This window comes from Ochotona curzoniae, unplaced genomic scaffold (genome assembly GCF_017591425.1).
Source record: "Ochotona curzoniae isolate NIBS_2020 unplaced genomic scaffold, NIBS_Ocur_1.0 contig_883, whole genome shotgun sequence".
NCBI lineage: Eukaryota > Metazoa > Chordata > Mammalia > Lagomorpha > Ochotonidae > Ochotona > Ochotona curzoniae.
Window position 1 is genome coordinate 69,945,449 of NW_024466599.1, and position 18,339 is coordinate 69,963,787.

The 18,339-nt window shown below is 44.9% G+C and overlaps 2 protein-coding genes across 2 annotated transcripts in view; one reads left to right on the forward strand and one right to left on the reverse strand.

Annotated features, from left to right (window-relative positions):
- MRPL30 (mitochondrial ribosomal protein L30) overlaps positions 1-7,209 on the forward strand; it is a 24,940-nt gene extending 17,731 nt beyond the window's left edge. Inside the window, exon 7 of the mRNA XM_040993795.1 lies at positions 7,191-7,209. The gene's annotated coding sequence lies outside the window, so the exon portion shown is untranslated. The remainder of the gene's footprint in view (positions 1-7,190) is intronic.
- On the reverse strand, positions 6,338-14,600 carry LYG1 (lysozyme g1). The gene is made up of 5 exons (XM_040993791.1): positions 14,558-14,600; positions 10,106-10,210; positions 9,131-9,330; positions 6,631-6,763; positions 6,338-6,456 (listed from the first exon to the last, which is right to left on the reverse strand). Exons 1-5 carry the CDS (start codon positions 14,598-14,600, stop codon positions 6,338-6,340), a joined length of 600 nt encoding a protein of 199 aa, XP_040849725.1.
- Between the last annotated feature and the right edge of the window lie 3,739 nt (positions 14,601-18,339).

Here is an 18,339-nt window from a genome sequence, read left to right on the forward strand (position 1 = left end):
AACCCAAACAAAGCTCTCCTTGCTCAGCTAAGGAGGATGACCGTAGGCAACTCATACTTCTGAGCCTTAATTTTCCTCATCTGTAAACTGGAGATGATAATGCCCCACAACTTTGTTTTGAAAATAAAAATAAATTACACACGTGAAAACATGTTACAAGCAGCAGTGCCTCATGCAGATCCAAGTTATTATCATCTTGTGGCTGTACTCATGTCCTGATGGTTTAGCTCCTTGTTGATTTATTCCTTTATTTGTGAGCTCCAAAAAACTGACTTGAGTTGCTGAGTATATGGGGCAAAAAATAGGCATGGAACCTCTCTTCAGCCCTAATGGCTGTGGCAGAGCAAGCAAGGGCTCCTGCTTGCACTCTCCAGCCTGCCCAGTGTGACTGTAGGGAGAGCAGGGTCAGAAATGGCCACGCAGGAAGCAGCAGCCCAAGCACTTGCTGCACAGCCTAGAAGCCCACTGAAGAAGAACGCCTAAGGATGACCTCAAAGGCAGTAGGGGAGCCTCCTTCGAATTACGCTAAAAGTTCAGCTCAATCCCTGAACAGTTTCTTTTTGTGTGTGTGTGAAAGTGTTTGTCTACTTGTTTGAAACGCAGAGCTACAAAGGGAGGGGGAAACAGAAGCGAGGGATCTTGCATCTAATGGTTCACTGCCCAGATGGCTGCAAGAACTGGAGCTGAGTCAGGCCGAGGCAGGAGTCTAAAACTCCATCCAGTCTCACACATGGGTGCAGGGACCCAAGCATTTGGGCCATGTTTCCCAGGAACATTAGAAAGGGGCTGGATCTGAACTAGAGCAGCTGGGATTTGAACCAATGCCCATATGGAGGACTCCAGTGTCTCATGCAGCAGTTTGATCAACTATACCACGATGCCAGCCTCCAATCCCTGAACATTTCAATGCCAGGTTTGAACAACTGAGTGTTTTTCTTGTCTTGGGCTTAATCTACTATATGATAGGTAAAATAACTAGATAATATATACGTAAAATTTCCTAACAGGCTGAAACAGCCACTTACATGATTACATTACTGGTCTCCCAATATCATATTTGACCAACATTTCAGAAAAGAAGATAAAAAATTATTGTTACTGGGCAATAAAGCTTATGAAAATATTGCTGAACTTCATTAGAAATCATGGAAGTGCAAATTTAAGAGACAATAAGATATCATGTCACATTCTCTATCAAGGTCAAGATTAAAGATTTGTAACAGCAAATGTTGGTGAGAATATGAAGTAAAGAGAACTCTCAGACATTGCTGGTTGGAACATGGAGTGGTATAGTTGCTTTGGAGAACCAGTTAGCAGTTTGTGATAAGGTTAAGTAGGTGTCGTTCCTAGACATTTACCTGAGAAATGAAAACAAAATGTCTCCCAAAGGACTTATACAGTATCGTTCATACCATCTTCATTTGTAGAGATATCAGCCTTGAAACACTCCAAAATCAGCAGTGGAAAACTGAATTAACAACTGAAGTATAACTAAATATTAAAATAACACAGAGATGGACTCATGTTAACCTAGGCTGGCTTAGGTGACCGCCTTTGGCTCCATTCCCTTCTCCAGGAATAGACTGGTTTGAAAAAGAGAATAGAGGGCCTGGCCCAGTAGCCTAGAATGGCTAAAGTCCTCTCCTTGAACGTGCCAGGATCCCATATGGGCGCCTGTTCTAATCCCAGCAGCTCCACTTCCCATCCAGCTCCCTGCCTCTGGCCTGGGAAAGCAGCTGAGGATGGGCCAAAGCCTTGGGACCCTGCACCTGTGTGGGAGATCCGGAAGAGGCTCCAGGCTCCTGGCTTCTGATCGGCACAGCTCCGGACTTTGCAGACACTGGAGGAGTGAATCAACGGATGGAAAATCTTCCTCTCTGTCTCTCCTCCTCTCTGTATGTCTGACTTTCCAATAAGAATAAAATCGTTTAAAAAATGAGAATAGAGAAGTCTGAATTTTTTTGTGTATTCCATGGATGTTCACTCTACCTGTGGTGGAAAGAATGTGTTCAAGGCTATGTTGTTATGGTTTACACTGGCAGTAGCTGAAGGTATCGAGGCTGTTTGACCAGTCAAGATTGAGGACATGAGTTCAAACTCCTAAGAAACCAGGGGCCAGTATTGTGGGCTAAACTACTGCCCGTGACGCTGGTAGTCCTTATTACGGTGCTGATTCAAGTCCTGGCTGCTCTGCCACCTCTCCAGCTCCTTACAAGGCACCCCATCAGGCAATGGGACCTCTGACATCCATGTGGGTGTCCCGGATGGGGTTCTATGCTCCTGGCCTGGCCCAAGTCAGCTGTCGTTGCCATTTGAGGAGTGAACCAACAAGTACAAGATTCTCTTTCTCTCTTTAATACTCTTTGTTTCGAATAAATAAAATAAATCTTCCAAAAAAAAGTAAAAGTGGCGACTGGTATGGAATCACCTCTTCCATTGTAACAGGAAGAAAACGGAAAAATCATCAACATAGTTCAGTTTGGTGAGCTGATGGGAGAAAATTGAAGGAGTTCTCATATGATTCGAATTCCTCTGTGAAACAGGAGGCCCAAGCATGTACTGAGAGTGGAAACAATGTGGAATTAGGACCTGAGGGAGATGTGGAGAAGCCACTCTGGAGAAATGAAGGGAGAAATGACAAGGTAGCCATTACTGGGATCCAGATGTAGACTAGCTGAGGTTGGAGTCCTTCTATGTTTAGAGGCATAGGGATGCTAGGCTCTTTTTCTTTTTTAGGATTTATTTATTTACATTGGAAACTCAGATTTACAAAAAGTAGGAAAAAGAAAGAGAAAAATCCCCCATCCCCTGGTTCACTCCTCAAGTGGCCGCAACAGCCAGAGCTGAGTTGTTCCAAACCAGGAGTCACGAGCTTCTTCAAGGTCTCCCACATGGGTGCAGGGTCCAAAGACTTGGGACCATCCCAGACTGCTTTCCCAGGCCACGAACAGGAAGCTAGATGGGAAGTGTAGCAACTGTAATACAAGCCAGCACCCATATGGAATGCTAGTGCTTGCAGGTAGAGGATTAATTAATTGAGCCACTGCTTTGGCCCCCATGCTGGGTTCTAACTAACTGAAAAAATAGGTAGTAAGCAGAAGGCTGGAACTCCCCAGAGTGGAGGGGCAGCACAGCAGATGTAGTACAAGCTCAGAGGGCGAGGTTAGCCGGAATGCTGGCAGAAGAGCCCAAGTAGCAATGGAGTGTGGAGTGAACGCTGGGCAGGAAGTGCAGGGCAGAAAGGAGATGTGAGGCGCCAGCGAACAGCTCTGAGTTAGAAGTGCATGTCAGCTGGAACATGTCAGGACCCTTTGCCTCTCCCTGTGCTCCCTGGGCCTTGGCCAGCAGGGCAGCGTGCTGAGAGCACTAAACGGAGTCGGCCGTCTCGGGCTGTGTCTCGTCCCTGCCAACAGTGGAGGCATGTACAGTCGTGGGTCCTCCTGCACTGTGTGAGCTAAAGCTCTGGGAACATTTTGTCAGACCAGAACAGACCAGGTAATACAAAGAGAGAAAGAAAGGAACAAGGGTTAGGACCTTCCATGAGAGGGTTTTTAAGTTTTCCTATTTCATGACAGGAAGAGATGTTCTCAATAAGCTCTTTACTTAAGCAGGTCATGAAATGATATTAGTGAATGTTTCCAGTTTTAAGTGTGTGTACTTACAGGCATGGCAAATAAGCTCAATTTCATCTTCAGCTATAACAGAGGTCTTGAAATTGCTCTTGAAAATACTGTGCTAGGGCCCAGTGCGATAGCCTAGCAGCTAAAGTCCTCACCTTGAATGCTCCAGGATCCCATATGGGTGCCGGTTCTAATCCCAGCAGCTCCACTTCCCATCCAGCTCTCTGCTTGTGGCCTGGGAAAACAGTTGAACACAGCCCAAAGCCTGGGACCCTGCACCCGTGTGGGAGACCTGGAAGAGGCAAGAATGTAACAGCCAGAACTAGTGCCCATATTGGGATGCTGGTGCCACAGGCAGAGCATTAACTTGTTGAGCCATGATGCCAGTCCCTCTTACTATTATTATTTCTTTTAGATATAAGCCCTAATGTACTGTAGGCTGGGTCCTCATCTAATCACATGCAAAGAAAAAAAGAAAAAGAGTTGCACAAAAAGCAAGGTACAACAATCAATGTGTTGTGACCAGAAAAACTCAATAATTTCAAGTGCTCTGCAAGAACCTCATATTGACTCAGCTGTCAGAAAGAAATGTCATTTTGAAAATCTTTAGGATTTGCTGCTCTCTTGTCCTTCTACCTTCTATCAAGGAAGGAAGCAGCAGGACACCGCTCACCAGCTGCTGGGAAGCTGATGGTTCCACACTTATACACTTCCCAGCCCGCAGAACCATCAGCCAAATAAGTTCCTTAAGAAGTTATCCATTCAACAGCATTCTGTGAGAACTATACAAAAATGAGCCGAGACAAAAGGCATAAATCCACTGGAGGAGAAATCTGCAAAACTCACTCTAGGTATAATATTTTTAAAAGACAGAAAAAAAGGGTGCAAGAAATTGTCAGCAAGATAAGTTTTTTAAAGTTTCCACATTGAAAGAACCAACAGCACAGCATTGGGGATAAAACCAAAACCCCATGAATGTACAACATCGTGAAGGTCAAACGTACCAACAGGATAAGATCCTACATTTTTTAAGTTTAAAAATATATATATTTATTTGGAAGACAGAGTGACAGCGAAGGGTACCTTCCCCTGCCTGCCACTGTGTTAGGAACTAACACAGGGATGCCAAGTCCTGTTCATTCCTCACAAAGTCTCCTTTTCTAGTTAGGATATGTTGAATAGTTAACTTAAGAACCTGAATGGACACAAGAAACAAGGCTTTTTTTTTTTAAGATTTATTTAATTTTATTACAAAGTCAGATATACAGAGAGGAGGAGAAATAGAGAGGAAGATTTTCCATCCGATGCTTCACTCCCCAAGTGACAGCAATGGCTGGTGCTGTGCTGATCCAAAGCCAGGATCCAGGAACTTCTTCCAGGTCCCCCATTGCAGGTTCAGGGTCCCAAGGCTTTGGGTCGTCCTTGACTGCTTTCCAGGCCAGAGGCAGGGAGCTGGATGGGAAGTGGAGCTGTCGGGATTAGAACCAGTGCACCAATATGGGATCCCGGTGTGTTCAAGACAAGGACTTTAGCCACTAGGTCACGCCACCAGGCCCCCAAAGGCTCCTTTTCTAGTCGGAATACGTTGAGTAATTAACTTAGGAGCCTGAATGGACGCAAGAAGCAAGGTTTTTTATTGGTGCTGAATTCTCCCACCACCCTTGACATGTGTGTTGTTTTTATCCCATTGGACAAACAAGAGAAATGCCAATTAGACACGTTATTAGTATTTCATCAGCAGAAACTTGTTTTAGTCACAAAACTTGTAAGGGACAAGACCTTCTCCAAACCCAGATTTCCCCTCTTGGAAGAGGGAGATCTGCCATCTACTGGTTCACTTCCCAAATGACAGCAACAGCCAAGGTTAGGCCAGGTTAGGCCAGGAGGCTTCTTTGGATCTGCTATGTAGGTAGAAAGGACCCGAGCATGTGGTCATCTTGTGCATTAGCAGGGAACTGGATTGAAGAGCAGCATCAGGACTTAAACAGGCATTCAATCTACTGTGTCACAGCATTGGCCCCAGACTTCTATATCTAAGGCCTAGCTTTAAGTTTCTATTTCTGGAATTTAAGCTGACTTTCCTATATTTCTATTTGTCAAATCTAGCAACATCAGTCATTGTCAGCTGACAGAGACATAATAACTAACTTCCATGGAAATACCTTGAAATGTACACACACACACACACACACACACATACACACGCATATGCATGGGTTAGTGATGGCTCACAGGCTAATCCTCCACCTTCAAGTGCTGGCATACCATATAGGTGCTGATTCATATCCTCACTGCTTCACTTTCGATCCATCTCCCTACTTATGGGCAGGGAAGTCAGTGGAGGATGCCCCAAGACCTTGGACCTTTGCACCAAATTAGGAAACCTGGAAGAAGCTCCTGGCTCCCAACTTAAAATCAGCTTGGCTCTGGCCTTTATGGCCATTTGGAAAGTGAATCAGTGGAAGAAAGATCCTTCTGTCTTTCCTCTCTGTCAATCTCCCTTTCAAATAAAAATAAATAAATCTTTTAAAAAAAGAAAGAAATGCTCACACACATATACCATAAGCATGAGCCCACAATACGAGGAAACAGTATTCCTTACTCCTTTATTGTGATTTGCCTTAAACCCGAATTGACAGGTACAAGTTTCACAGGCTAGCTTATAACTCCAGCTGAAGCTTCATTGGTGGAAATGCGCTTAGAATTCACTGGAAGTACTAGAAGCCATGTCTCTTGAGGTATTTGGCTCGAGCAAGGACATCATTGCAGAATTCGCAGCTCAGGTCCTGGGTGCTTCGGACGTAGGCGGGACCACCGCTGTAGGCACAGAGTCCACCTGGAATGCATATGAAAGGCTCAGGGGCACTGGGCAGGGTGCTCAGCAGCTCATCTGGACTCTTTCCTAAATGTATTTTAGGAGGCAACTGTGGCTTGGGACAAGTCTAGGCAACAAGTTGCCTATGTCCCTTCTAATTCCATGCTGTGAAACAATTGGCCCAGCTCCACATACCTCTCAGGTACTGGTCGGGGGTCCAGGTGGGAAATCTCCTCTGGATTTCTTTGATTCTGGCAGTCAGGACCTCAGTCAGCTGGGAAACCTGGGGCTCACTGATCCAAGATGTGGGAGCATAAAGGGCTGGCCCCTGCAGGAAGGGACGCAGAAGAAAATCTAGATGAGCTAGGTTGGCTTGGCAGGAAGGCCATGTGTCTGCCAGGCTCAGCATGGCTTTTTCGTTTCCCTTCGCTTTTTCTACTACCTTTGGTGGAACCAGTGCCACCTTCAACTTTCCTGGGGATTAAACAGTGAAGCAACTCACAACCGTCAGGATGGTTGTTGGCAACAAACAAACAAACAAAAAAACACGAAAGGGAATAAAGATGTGGAGATGTGGCTAAATGGGAACCCTTATGCACTGCTGATGGGAATGCAAAATGGGACAGTGGAAAATGCTACACAAATTCCTCAAAATTTAAAAACCAAGCCACCCTATGACCCTCACAAGCCTTCCTCTGGGTATGTATTGAAATGTGGGTCTCAAGGAGATATGAACACTCTGATGTTTGTTGCAGAGCTAGTCACAACAGCCAGCAGGAGAAACAACCCAGATGCCGGTGACAAATGAAAGAAACGTGATATATACACACCATAGAATGCTACTCAGCCTTTAAAAGGAAGGAGATCTTGCCGTATAGGACGACAAGGACAAACCTTGAGGACATTATGCAAGGTAAAGTAAGCAGTCATGGAATAACAAGTGTTGCACGATTCCCCTTATATGAAGTGTTCAAAATAGTAAAATTCCTTGAAGCAAAGAACAGAATGAAGGTTGTCAGGACTCTTGGGAGGTGGATGGGGAGTTACCAGTCAACATGTGTTAAGTTTGAATTTTGCAATGAAAAATTACTAGAAACCTGAGTACAACATTATACCTAAAATCCACAAGTCTCCATTGTACAGTGTTACATTTAAGTAAAATCTGTTAAGAAGACAGATCTCTTGTTTCGTGCTCTTAATTTTAAAAGTACTGAAGTGGACAGGCAGGGGAGATCAAGCCAAGTGCTTGCGCCCTTGCAATCCGTGTGGGATACTCCAATGGAGTTCCAGGCTCCTGATTTGGGCCTGGGTCAGCCCTACCTATCGCAGTCATTTGGAGAGTTAATCCAAAACAGGATTAGGCTCTCAATCTCTCTCTTTCTCTTTTTTCTTTCTCTATGTCACTCTGTCTTTGAAATAGTTAGGTAAGTCCTTTAAAAAAAAAACATGAAGCTACAAGATTTGAGCTAAGAAAGGGATGAACAGACATTTCATGGCTACTTCAGGGTCATGGTAAGAGACCAGAACAAAAGTCACACACAGTTAGTGTATGCTCCAATCTGAGGTCACCCCTTGGTGCTACAAATGCAAAACACACCCATCATGCCAGGGAGACGCTTGTGCGACTTCCCCTCCGGTGTTACATCATCTAGACTGATGTCTGACCTTTCTCACACATCTTTAGGTAACACTTCCATGTAAGTGTTTAGATATCTAGAAAAAAATTCTGAACCTTGGGAGTTTTCATTTCATCTTCAAGGGCAATGGACTCTCTTTCACAGGAACTGCATTTTACAAAGGAGGTAGAACAAAGAAGCAGAAAGATGTCAGCCCTAGCATCACAAGTTGGTCTTGGCTCTGGTTCTGCATTTGGCGTGTGACTTTCAAGTGGCAACCACCTCATTATGGCTCCATTCCTTCATTCGTCATAGAAAAGGCCACATGTCCCTATCCCAGCTCATCCAATTACTGGACTGGATGGGTCCCCAGATGAAAATGAATGTTTGAAAGTATTTTTCAATTAGGTGTCATACAAAGAACTCCAAGGAAGCCAATTGAAAAATTACGGAGTTAGTTTTCCTAAAAACTTAAAGACATGAGCACAATACTCATAGGTTTTTCAAGACACCAGCTTCAGGTACAATAGGAAATACTTCATTCTCTTTACTCTCACCATCTCTGATTCCCCAGCACAGATTTTATCCAATAACGGGGTTAGTGGCCAATTTCCTGCAAATATCTGACACATGCCATAAGGCAGAGTTAGTACAAAAGTGAAACTTGATCATCAGACCCAAGAATAGTGTAGAAAGAAGACAAAGAAAAAAATGTAATATCTGGTAGTATTCTACCAAATACCAAATACTTTTTTCACTGAATCTTCATTGTAATTCTATAAGAATGGCATCTTATGGGTGGAGCAACTGAGATTAAGTGAAATGAAGTGACTTATGTAAGGTCACAGAGTTACCAAACAACCAAGCAGACATAACCTGTGGTCTTATTGGAAACTCAGACCACAGTGGTTTCCTGGGAACACATTATTTTGAGAACAAATCACTATTCACATCTCTCAGAACTGTGCTCTCACAACTCCATGCTCTGTTCAAAGACACTGCACCAGCAACCCAAACCGAGTGTCCCCTTGGGCTTGTGCCAGGAAGTAGAAGGCTACATGTCACATTAATGGATGGACGGTTACCTGCGCCGCTCTGATTCCATCATCTGCGGAGCCCACATGGACCAGAACGTTACTACCTTGAGACTCCCGGGACAAGACTCCAGCAATGACTGCAGGATCCACACAGTACCTTTGGCCCACGGTTCGCATCATGGGTTGATATCTCAGGAGGCGTGGCATGTCTATTTCCGCCAGCCTTTCAGAAGCACGGACTCCTAGGGCAAGCATAGAAGAAGGGCCACAGCTGGGTGTGATTCACAGCTCAAGAAGACACAGAAGGTTCTCTGCTAGAATCTAGGGAGCAGTCCGGGACTGTGGACATTCTCAGACCTGGGTGTAGGACTCTCCTCCTCCCAGCTTGACTCAGCATCCTCTGTGGCCACCAGTGACCCTCTAACAGGCTTGCAGGGGCTGATCTGACCTTCCCAGAACAATTCCAGTCCAGTGGTGCAGGTGCACCATGGGTCCAGTCCTAAGCACTGCAGACAGAGTGACCCAACAAATTGTCCTTTGTTCATCAGCAACAAAGGGCACAAATGGGAGGGAGCCATTCCCCTCAAATCCTTCTGTAAGTCTTTGGGGGAATTTCCTTCACAGCACTTGCTTTTCCAATCTTAAGGGACAATTTTTTAAAAGTACACGAGTTAAAATCTTTCTTTGAATGAAATTACTGGGCAAAATGAAAGCTAATCCTAATTGACTTGGGTTGGCCACTAACCTTCTAAAGCCGTCTGTGGGTTTTAAAAAGCGTTCTCATTTGTGTTGTGTGGATGAGTTAACAGCCTTGGAATCATTGCTATCCATCTCCATCACCACAGGCTCAGGGCAGCCTAGTGGCTTGTTCAAGAAAATAGAGCCAGGGTGCTGACAACAACGTTGACCTCTACATCCGATGTTCTTGCCACCCTTGGGACTGCAGGACTGTGAGAAACAGTGAGTGCCAAGAGGCCCTGCTGAGAGGGCCAGAACAGACCAGAATATTGCAATTACCACAGTAGGGCAGACCATAACGTCTTCCAATCCCACAAGACGCTCCGGGGGTGTCCAAGGTTCGAATGTTGCCATAGCATCCCCAGTTGCTGCTTTCAGATGAGGCTGCAAATTGAGAAAAATCAACCCAAAATATTCACTAGGAGAGTTCTCAACATCCTTTAGGAATGGAATGATACTAATAAAAGTAACTCATAAATCTATTTTTAAAACTTTAGGGAAACAGTATTTAGCATAGCTGTTAAAATGCCTGCGTCCCACATGGGAGTGTCTGAGTTTATCACCTACTTCCAGCTCTTGACTCTAGATTTCTACTAATGCAGACCCTGGGAGGCAACGGATGATGACTCAACGCTTTGGGTCCCTGCCACCCAACAGGGGCCCCAGACTGAGTTCCAGGTTCCTGGCATCAGCCTGGTCATGCCCCTAATGCCATGCGTCTTTGAAGGTTAAAGTGATGAATGGAAAATCTGTGTCTGCCTGGATCTGTCTACTTTCAAACAAAGCAGTGGAGGTTGGCCCAAAGCCTTGGGACTCTGCACCTGTGTGAGAGACCTGAAGAAGTTCCTGGCTCCTGGCTTCGGTGGCTCAACTCTGGCTACGGCAGCCACTTGGGGAGTGACCCAGTGGATGGAAGATCTTCCTCTCTGCCTACACTCCTCTCTATATATCTGACTTTCTAATAAAAACAAATAAATCTTTTAAAAAAGAAAAAAGTGGACTTTTGTCTTTATGATTGGTGACAAACACTCTTTTTTGACCTGGATATCCCGCTCCTAGAAATATACCCAAAAGAAATTAAAACCACATGTGACAATGGGATCTGTAATCCTATATTTACAGCAGCACAATCTATAACAACAAAGACATGGAAACAACCCAGATGCCCATCCAAAGAAGAGTGGCTAAAGAAGCTGTGGCACGGGCCCGGCGCGGTGGCGCAAGTGGTTAAAGGTCCTCGCCTTGCACGCCCGGGATCCCATATGGGCGCCGGTTCTATCCCCGGCAGCCCCGCTTCCCTTCCAGCTCCCTGCCTGTGGCCTGGGAAAGCAGTCGAGGACGGCCCAAAGCTTTGGGAACCTGCACCCGCGTGGGAGACCCGGAAGAGGCTCCTGGCTTCGGATCGGCATAATATCGGCCCGTTGCGTTCACTTGGGGAGTGAATCATCGGACGGAAGATCTTCCTCTCTGTCTCTCCTCTCTGTATATCCGCCTTTCTAATGAAAAAATAATAAAAATAAATCTTTAAAAAAAAAAAAAAAAAAAAAAAAAGAAGCTGTGGCACATCTACTCCATGGAATATTATTTAGCCATTAAAAAGAAAGAAATTAAACAACTTGCAACTGGATGATCCCAACTAGAGACCATTATGCTCAGTGAATTAAATCAATCACAAAAACTAGAAATACCATATGTTCTGTTTAATATAAGGAAACCATCATGCAAATTGGAATGTATAGTGGTGGAGTATTGAAGACTACCATATCCAGATGTGAACACACAATGCAACAGGCATCTCTGCTTCCAAACAAGAGAGGGACTCCCAACAAAAGTGTTGGGGATATCTGCACAATGGGATGATGGACTGTCTGATATGGTCTGTATCAGCAATGTCAGGGCATACTTAAATAGCAGACTGATGGAATTGTAACTCCTTATGAAGAGTGGTGACATTATGGGAAAAATCAACAGGGGTGGAAATTGGGGGGAAGAGGAATCCCAGACTATACAGAATTGTATGATAAATTTCAAAAATAAATTTTTTTAAAGATTTTTTTTTATTTTATTTTCATTACAAAGTCAGATATTCAGAGAGGAGGAAAGACAGAGAGGAAGATCTTCTGTATTTGATTCACTCCCCAAGTGAGCGCAATGGCCGGTACTGCGCCGATCTGAAGCCAGGAGCCATGAACCTCTTCCAGATTTCCCACACGGATGCAGGGTCCCAAAGCATTGGGCAGTCCTTGACTGCTTTCCCAGGCTACAAGCAGGGAGCTGGATGGGTAGTGGAGCTGCTGGGATTAGAACCAGTGCCCATATGGGATCCTGTCACTTTCAAGGTGAGAACTTTAGCTGCTAGGCCATGCTGCCGGGCCCCAAAAATAAATTTTTTAAAAATACTCTCTTTTCCCTCCATGTGCCAGACAACAAATACTCTTCATATTGCAATTGGTTACCTGTCTTATAGGAATTTTAATATTCATATTCATGATCCTCAAAGTTCCTTATAGTTCCAATGGCTAGAACCTTGTAAGAATTTTTTTTTAATTAATTAGTTTTATAGGAGAGACAAATTTACAGAGAGGAGAGATAGAGAACAAGATGTTCCATCTGCTGGTTCACTCCTCAAATGGCTGCAACAGCTACAGCCGAGCTAATTCAAAGCCAGGAGCCAGGATGTTTTTCCAGGTCTCCCTCATGGATTCAAAGTCCCAAGGCTTTGAGTCATCTTTTACTGCCTCCCCAGGACACACGCAAGGAGCTGGACAGGAAGTGGAGCAGAGAGAACACAAACTAGCACCCATATGGGATGCTGCACTTGCAGGAGGAGGCTAGCCAATTGAACCATCTCACCTGTTCCCTTTATTAGAAGTTTTAAATATTTGCTAAACGAAAGAACCAGTAAATAAACAAATAAATATAAGATGCCATCTGAGAGCCATTTGGCACAGTGGTCAAAGTAAAGTCTCTGCTGTGACACTGACATCCCATATGGCATTGGTTCTTGTCCAGGCTGTGCTACTTCTCATCCAACTTCCTGTTATTGGCTTATGGAAAGCAATGGAGGATGGCCAAGTGTTTGGGCTCTGCTACCCAGATGAATCTCCTGACTTCGGCCTGGCCCAATGCTGGCCATTGTAGCCATCCAGGGAGTGAACCAGCAGATGGAAGGTGTCCCTTTCCCCCCACCCTCTCCTCTTTGATTTTCAAAATAAAAATCTTTTAAAAAGTAATTTCCGTATGATGCAACTTGGGACACCCACATCCCATATATGAGTACCTGAGTTCAGGCCCTGGCTTTGCTTCCAATTTCAACTTCCTGCTAAAACCCATCCTGGGAGGCAGCAAGTGATGGCTCAAATATCTTGTCACCCGTATCAGAGTTCTCACATCCTGGCTTCAACCTGGCCATTGCAGGCAATAAAGGGTGAACTGGTGGTTGGAAGATCTCTTTTTTTCTCTCTCTATCAAATAAATGCAAGTTTTAAGAAACCAAACCCCATCTGAGAAAAATTTTTTTTGTTTTAATTTAGAGCCAGGAAAAATTTTGCTCCTCCTAAGCAACTTTGCTTCTTCCCTTTTGCATCAGCTGCAAGGAACCTTGGGACCACAGTTGAAGTTCCATCACACAGCCTCAGCAGCCTTAGCGGGTTAGCCCACTCACATCTTGCTTCCTTGGACACCCCTTTTCCATCTGGATCCCATCAGTCCTACCAAGGCAACTGCCCTAGTGCTTCCATGGAGATATATGGTCTACAGTCTTTACATTCAGTAAATACTTCCAGTGAAAATTTGTATAGTGGTCATGAAAAGGCTTCCAATAATGTGTTCATCTATTTAAAGTTTAGCCTAAGGACACTGTGATTTCAAAACCCTCTTCCAATTTCTGGAGAAGTCCATGCTTTTGTAGGGCTTTGAGGAAGAGGCTGCTTCTCCATGGATGCTCTTAATTCTAGGATTTAGTGAGCATCATAGGATAAAAATGTTTTCTACTGAGTTTCAAATGCCAGAAATACCATTATGTTCTTATGCCTAACTGTTCTGCCTCCAAGGCATTGAGAAAGCATGAAACAGGGCCAGCACTGTGACACAAAACAGGCGAAGACCCATACTGGAATGTCTGGTTCCAACTTGCATCTGCTTCTGGTTCCAGTTCCTACTGTGTGGACCCTGGGTGGCCACAGACAATGGCTCAAGCAGTTAGATCCCTGCCATCCACAGGAAGGTTCGGATTGAGTTTCTGGCTGCTGGCTTAACAAACCCCCTCCCCCTGCCTCCCTAGTTGTGTGCATTTGGGGAGTGAACTGCTAGATGAAAGATGTGTGCTCTGCCTTGCAAATAAATAAAACAAACATTAAGAAATAGAAAAAGAAGACCCAGTGCGGTAGCCTAGTGCTCAAAAGTCCTCGCCTTGCATCTGCCAGGACTTCACAGGGACACTGGTTCCTGTTCCAGTTGCTCCACTTCCCATCCAGCTCCATGCCTGTGGTCTGGGAAAGCAGTCAAGGACGGCCCAAGGCCTTGGAATCCTGCACCAGCATGGGAGATCTGGAAGAAGCTCCTGGCTACCAGCTTTGGATTGGCCCAGCTCCAGCCATTGCGGCCACTTGATAAATGAACCAATGGACAGAAGAACTTTCTGACTCTCCTTCTCTCTATAAATCTGACTTTCCAATAAAAATAAATAAATGTCAAACAAAAGTTTTAAATAAGAAAAGAGAGACCACTCACCAGCCAGTGCAAGGAGACCCAGGAGTAGCCACAGGACACACATATTAAGGACCTATTTCTTCAATTGCTGAGACACCTGCTAAATGAGAATTCATTCCAATGTGTCAAAATGTAACCAGTATCACAATGGTATGTTACATTTCTGTCAAAGACAGGCATGGTTTAAAAATGATAAGACTTCTACTCAGTCCAAGGATTCCACATACCGCCAGATAATTGCAGGTGCTCACTATTTTTAAAAATTCAGAGATTTTGCTTCTCAATACACAGAAACATGGTATCTTGGCTCCAGACTCAGAAAAGCCAATTTCTACTGCCTGTGCCTTATACCGGGGGCTTCTCCATTATCAGAGAATATGAAAGGGGTAATCTTGCATGAGTGTTTTCTCTGGATGTGAGCTCCTTGTCCTGCAGCTTAGAGGAACAGCCCCCTTTCCTCGGGGACATGGAAAGTAAACCCATTCTTTACTTTGGATAAAGAAAGGAAGCAGAAGACATTCCCCTACCTCCTTCTCCTGCCACCCTGTGAATCCAAGATCCCTTTGGCCCCATGGACCCATTCTGCCTCCCTTGAACTCTTGGGCCAGAGTCCAAAGAGGGTGGGGAGACAAATCCCTATGAGGTTGGGTTGCTGGCAGGGTTTTCTGGAAGGACTCACTAGCCTGCTGGCAGCTGGCTGCTACCAAGAGTTGCCTTCTAGGCCTTGGCTTTCTAAACCCAACCATTCCTCTCATTCTCCTTCCACACACACAAGCTTTCCTGGGTCCCTTGCTAGCTACCATACAAACACTCAGAAGGTTTACCACTGACCCTAGGAAGTGCTGGAGGAGCTGGTCTCTGCCCCAAAACCTCTTCCACCATGCCTCCCATGATAGGATAACTCCACCCTGAACAGTGGAGCACCTCCTATGATAGCAGTTCACGTCCCAGCTGCACCACTTCTGATCCAGCTCCTCCCTAATGGGCTGGTGTGACAGCAGAGGATGGCAGAAGCATTTGGTCTCCTCCTTGCACCCATGTGGTAGAACAAGATGAAGTTCCTGGCTCTTGGAATTAGCCTGGCACAGCTCCAGCTAGGGAAGTGAGCCATTTGGTGGAAAATCTCTGCCTTGTCCTCTCCTGTAACTCTTTCACATAAAAACAAACAAACAAAACCAAAACACACCCTAATAACAATGAAGCACACAAAACATCTACTAACAGGATCACATTTTTTTTTTATAAAAAATCTGAATCATGAGGCAGCAACACAACAGTTCACTTGAAATTGCCACTTTCTGCAGATCCTCTGACCATGTGGTCTGTGAAAACTAACCATGGACTGAATTTGGACTGTGAGCCATGGCCTCTGACCAGAAGAAGTGGAAGGCTTGCATGTTAATCTCTCCTGACAGGCACCTCCTCTGCTTGCCCTAAAAGGAAGTCCTTTCTCCCTGTGTCCCTCTGTGTCTGCTGCCCCTGCCACTGCCCATCTGAACTTTCCAAAACAGAGGATTCCAGCAAGGTCTCATCATGTGCCAGGGACTTGCCTGGGACTATCCCATCCTAGACAGAGAACAGGTCAGGGAAAGCTTGGCCTCTCTGCTCCATCTGGAGAGCCACAAGTTTGTCTGTCTTTTCACTGTTTTCCAAGTTGTATGCTGCTGCACCTGCTGATATGAGTACTTTCTCTGCTGCCATAAAAAAGAGGACCCTATCATGAAGCCATCACTAAGGTGTGCAGGTTCAAGGGACTCTGGCATAACTGCACATAGATGGGTCAAGGAAGCGACTACCCACCTGGCAGAATACTAACACTTCAGTCCTTCAATTTTGAATGAACAGAATCTACCTCCAATTTGACCTTTCACAAAATGCACACACATTGCTGCTCTCCCATTCTTTGTTTTACACATGCACACAAATCCGAAAGTAACCATATGTGCCTTAGAAGACATTTTTTAAAATGATATAAATATTGCCATCAATAGGGCAAAAAAAAAATCATCCATCATCGAAATATCTTTTAAAACCTGAATTTTCACAGCATGGTCCCCATGTTTTGTGGGATCTAACTTTTCTTAATTTTTTAGCAACCATGCAATGATCTATCAACCAATTACCTTGGGGTTTTCTTCCTAAATAAGCCCCAACAGCAGCTCCACATTTGTTTCACACTCACCTGTCGTCTGGTAGCTCTTGTCCTCAGCTGCAGTGAATCCACAGCACTTTATATAGAGTCACAGTCCTGCTTTGTCTTTTAAAAAATGTTAACATCATCTCATTGACTTTTATGGACAGATCTCATAAATTGTAGTAATAATCATAATAATTATAAACACTTTGAACTTATATGGGGCTTTTCATTCAAAAATGTCCTGGCACTTTAGAAAAATTAACCAGTTAGTTCTTTACCACACTTCTCAGAGCAGGTCTTGGTAACAGGTCCACTTGGACACTTTCTATACAATACTTGCCTGTCTTCACAGCAGTTCCTGGGAACAGGATATGGAAGAAGGAAAGCAAGAATGAAATGGAGAAAGAGGGGGGAGAGAAAGGAGGAAGGAAGGTGGGAGGAAGGGAAGAAGAGAAAGGAGAGAGAGAAGGAAGGAATTGAATTTGGCATGTCAGAAAATCACTCTTTTATTTTTAAAATTTACTTATTTGAAAGGCAAAGTAGGGCCCCAGTGGCATTGCCTAGCAGCTAAAGTCCTTGCCTTGAACGCGCCGGAATCCAATATGGGTGCCGGTTCTAATCCTGGCAGCCCCACTTCCCATTCAGCTCCCTGCTTGTGCCTGGGAAAGCAGAAAAGGATGGCCCAAAGCCTTGGGACCCTCACCTGTGTGGGAGACCTGGAGGAGGTTCCTGGCTCCTGGCTCTGGATCGGTATAGCATCGGCCGTTGCACTCACTTGGGGAGTGAATTATCGGGTGGAAGATCTTCCTCTCTGTCTACTCCTCTCTGTATATCTGACTTTGTAATAAAAAATAAATAAATCTTTTAAAAAAAAAAGGCAAAGTAGTACACACACAACACCCACATACACACACACACATGGAGTTGCAGGGGAGAGAGGGAGATAGAAAGGACCCATCCCACCTACTGGTTCACTCTCCAAATGACCCCAAGAGTTGGGGCTGGGCGTGGGCTAAGCCGAAGACAAGAGTCAGCAGCCAGGGGCTTCTTCTCAATCTCACACAGGGGTTCAGGAGGCCAATGACATGGACATCTTCTGGCATCATAGAAATGCTTATCTCTGGCCATTAACAAGGAGCTAGGTTGGAAATGGAGCAGCCAGGACTGGAACTCGTGCCCATATGAGAAGCCATCATTGCAAGGGCCAGCTTATCCCATTTCACCATACTCCCAGTCCCAGAATCTCTCATTCTTGATCTGCATTTTGGGTGAGCAGAACTTCTAGATCAAAGCTCACTGCTTCAACATTACCAGCTCAGACTTTGAAGATGAGGATTTTGTTGGCCTCCACCCATGACTGAAAAATCAGGCCACAAGACAGGTCCTTGTGAGCAACATGCAGACTTGTACATACAAGGAGTTCCTAAGCTATAAATTTAGGGCAGCACCTCTCCACATTCAATAGAGTTGAGCGTGAAAAGTAGAGAAATTGTGGACTGCATTAAAAGTCATGTTCCAGCCTGGCACAGTAGCCTAATGGCTAAAGTCCTTTGCTTGCATGTGCCAGGATCCCATACGGGTGCTGGTTCATACCCCAGCTGCTCCACTCCCCATTTAACCCCTGCTTGTGGCCTAGGAAAGCATTCAAGGATGGTCCAAAGACTTG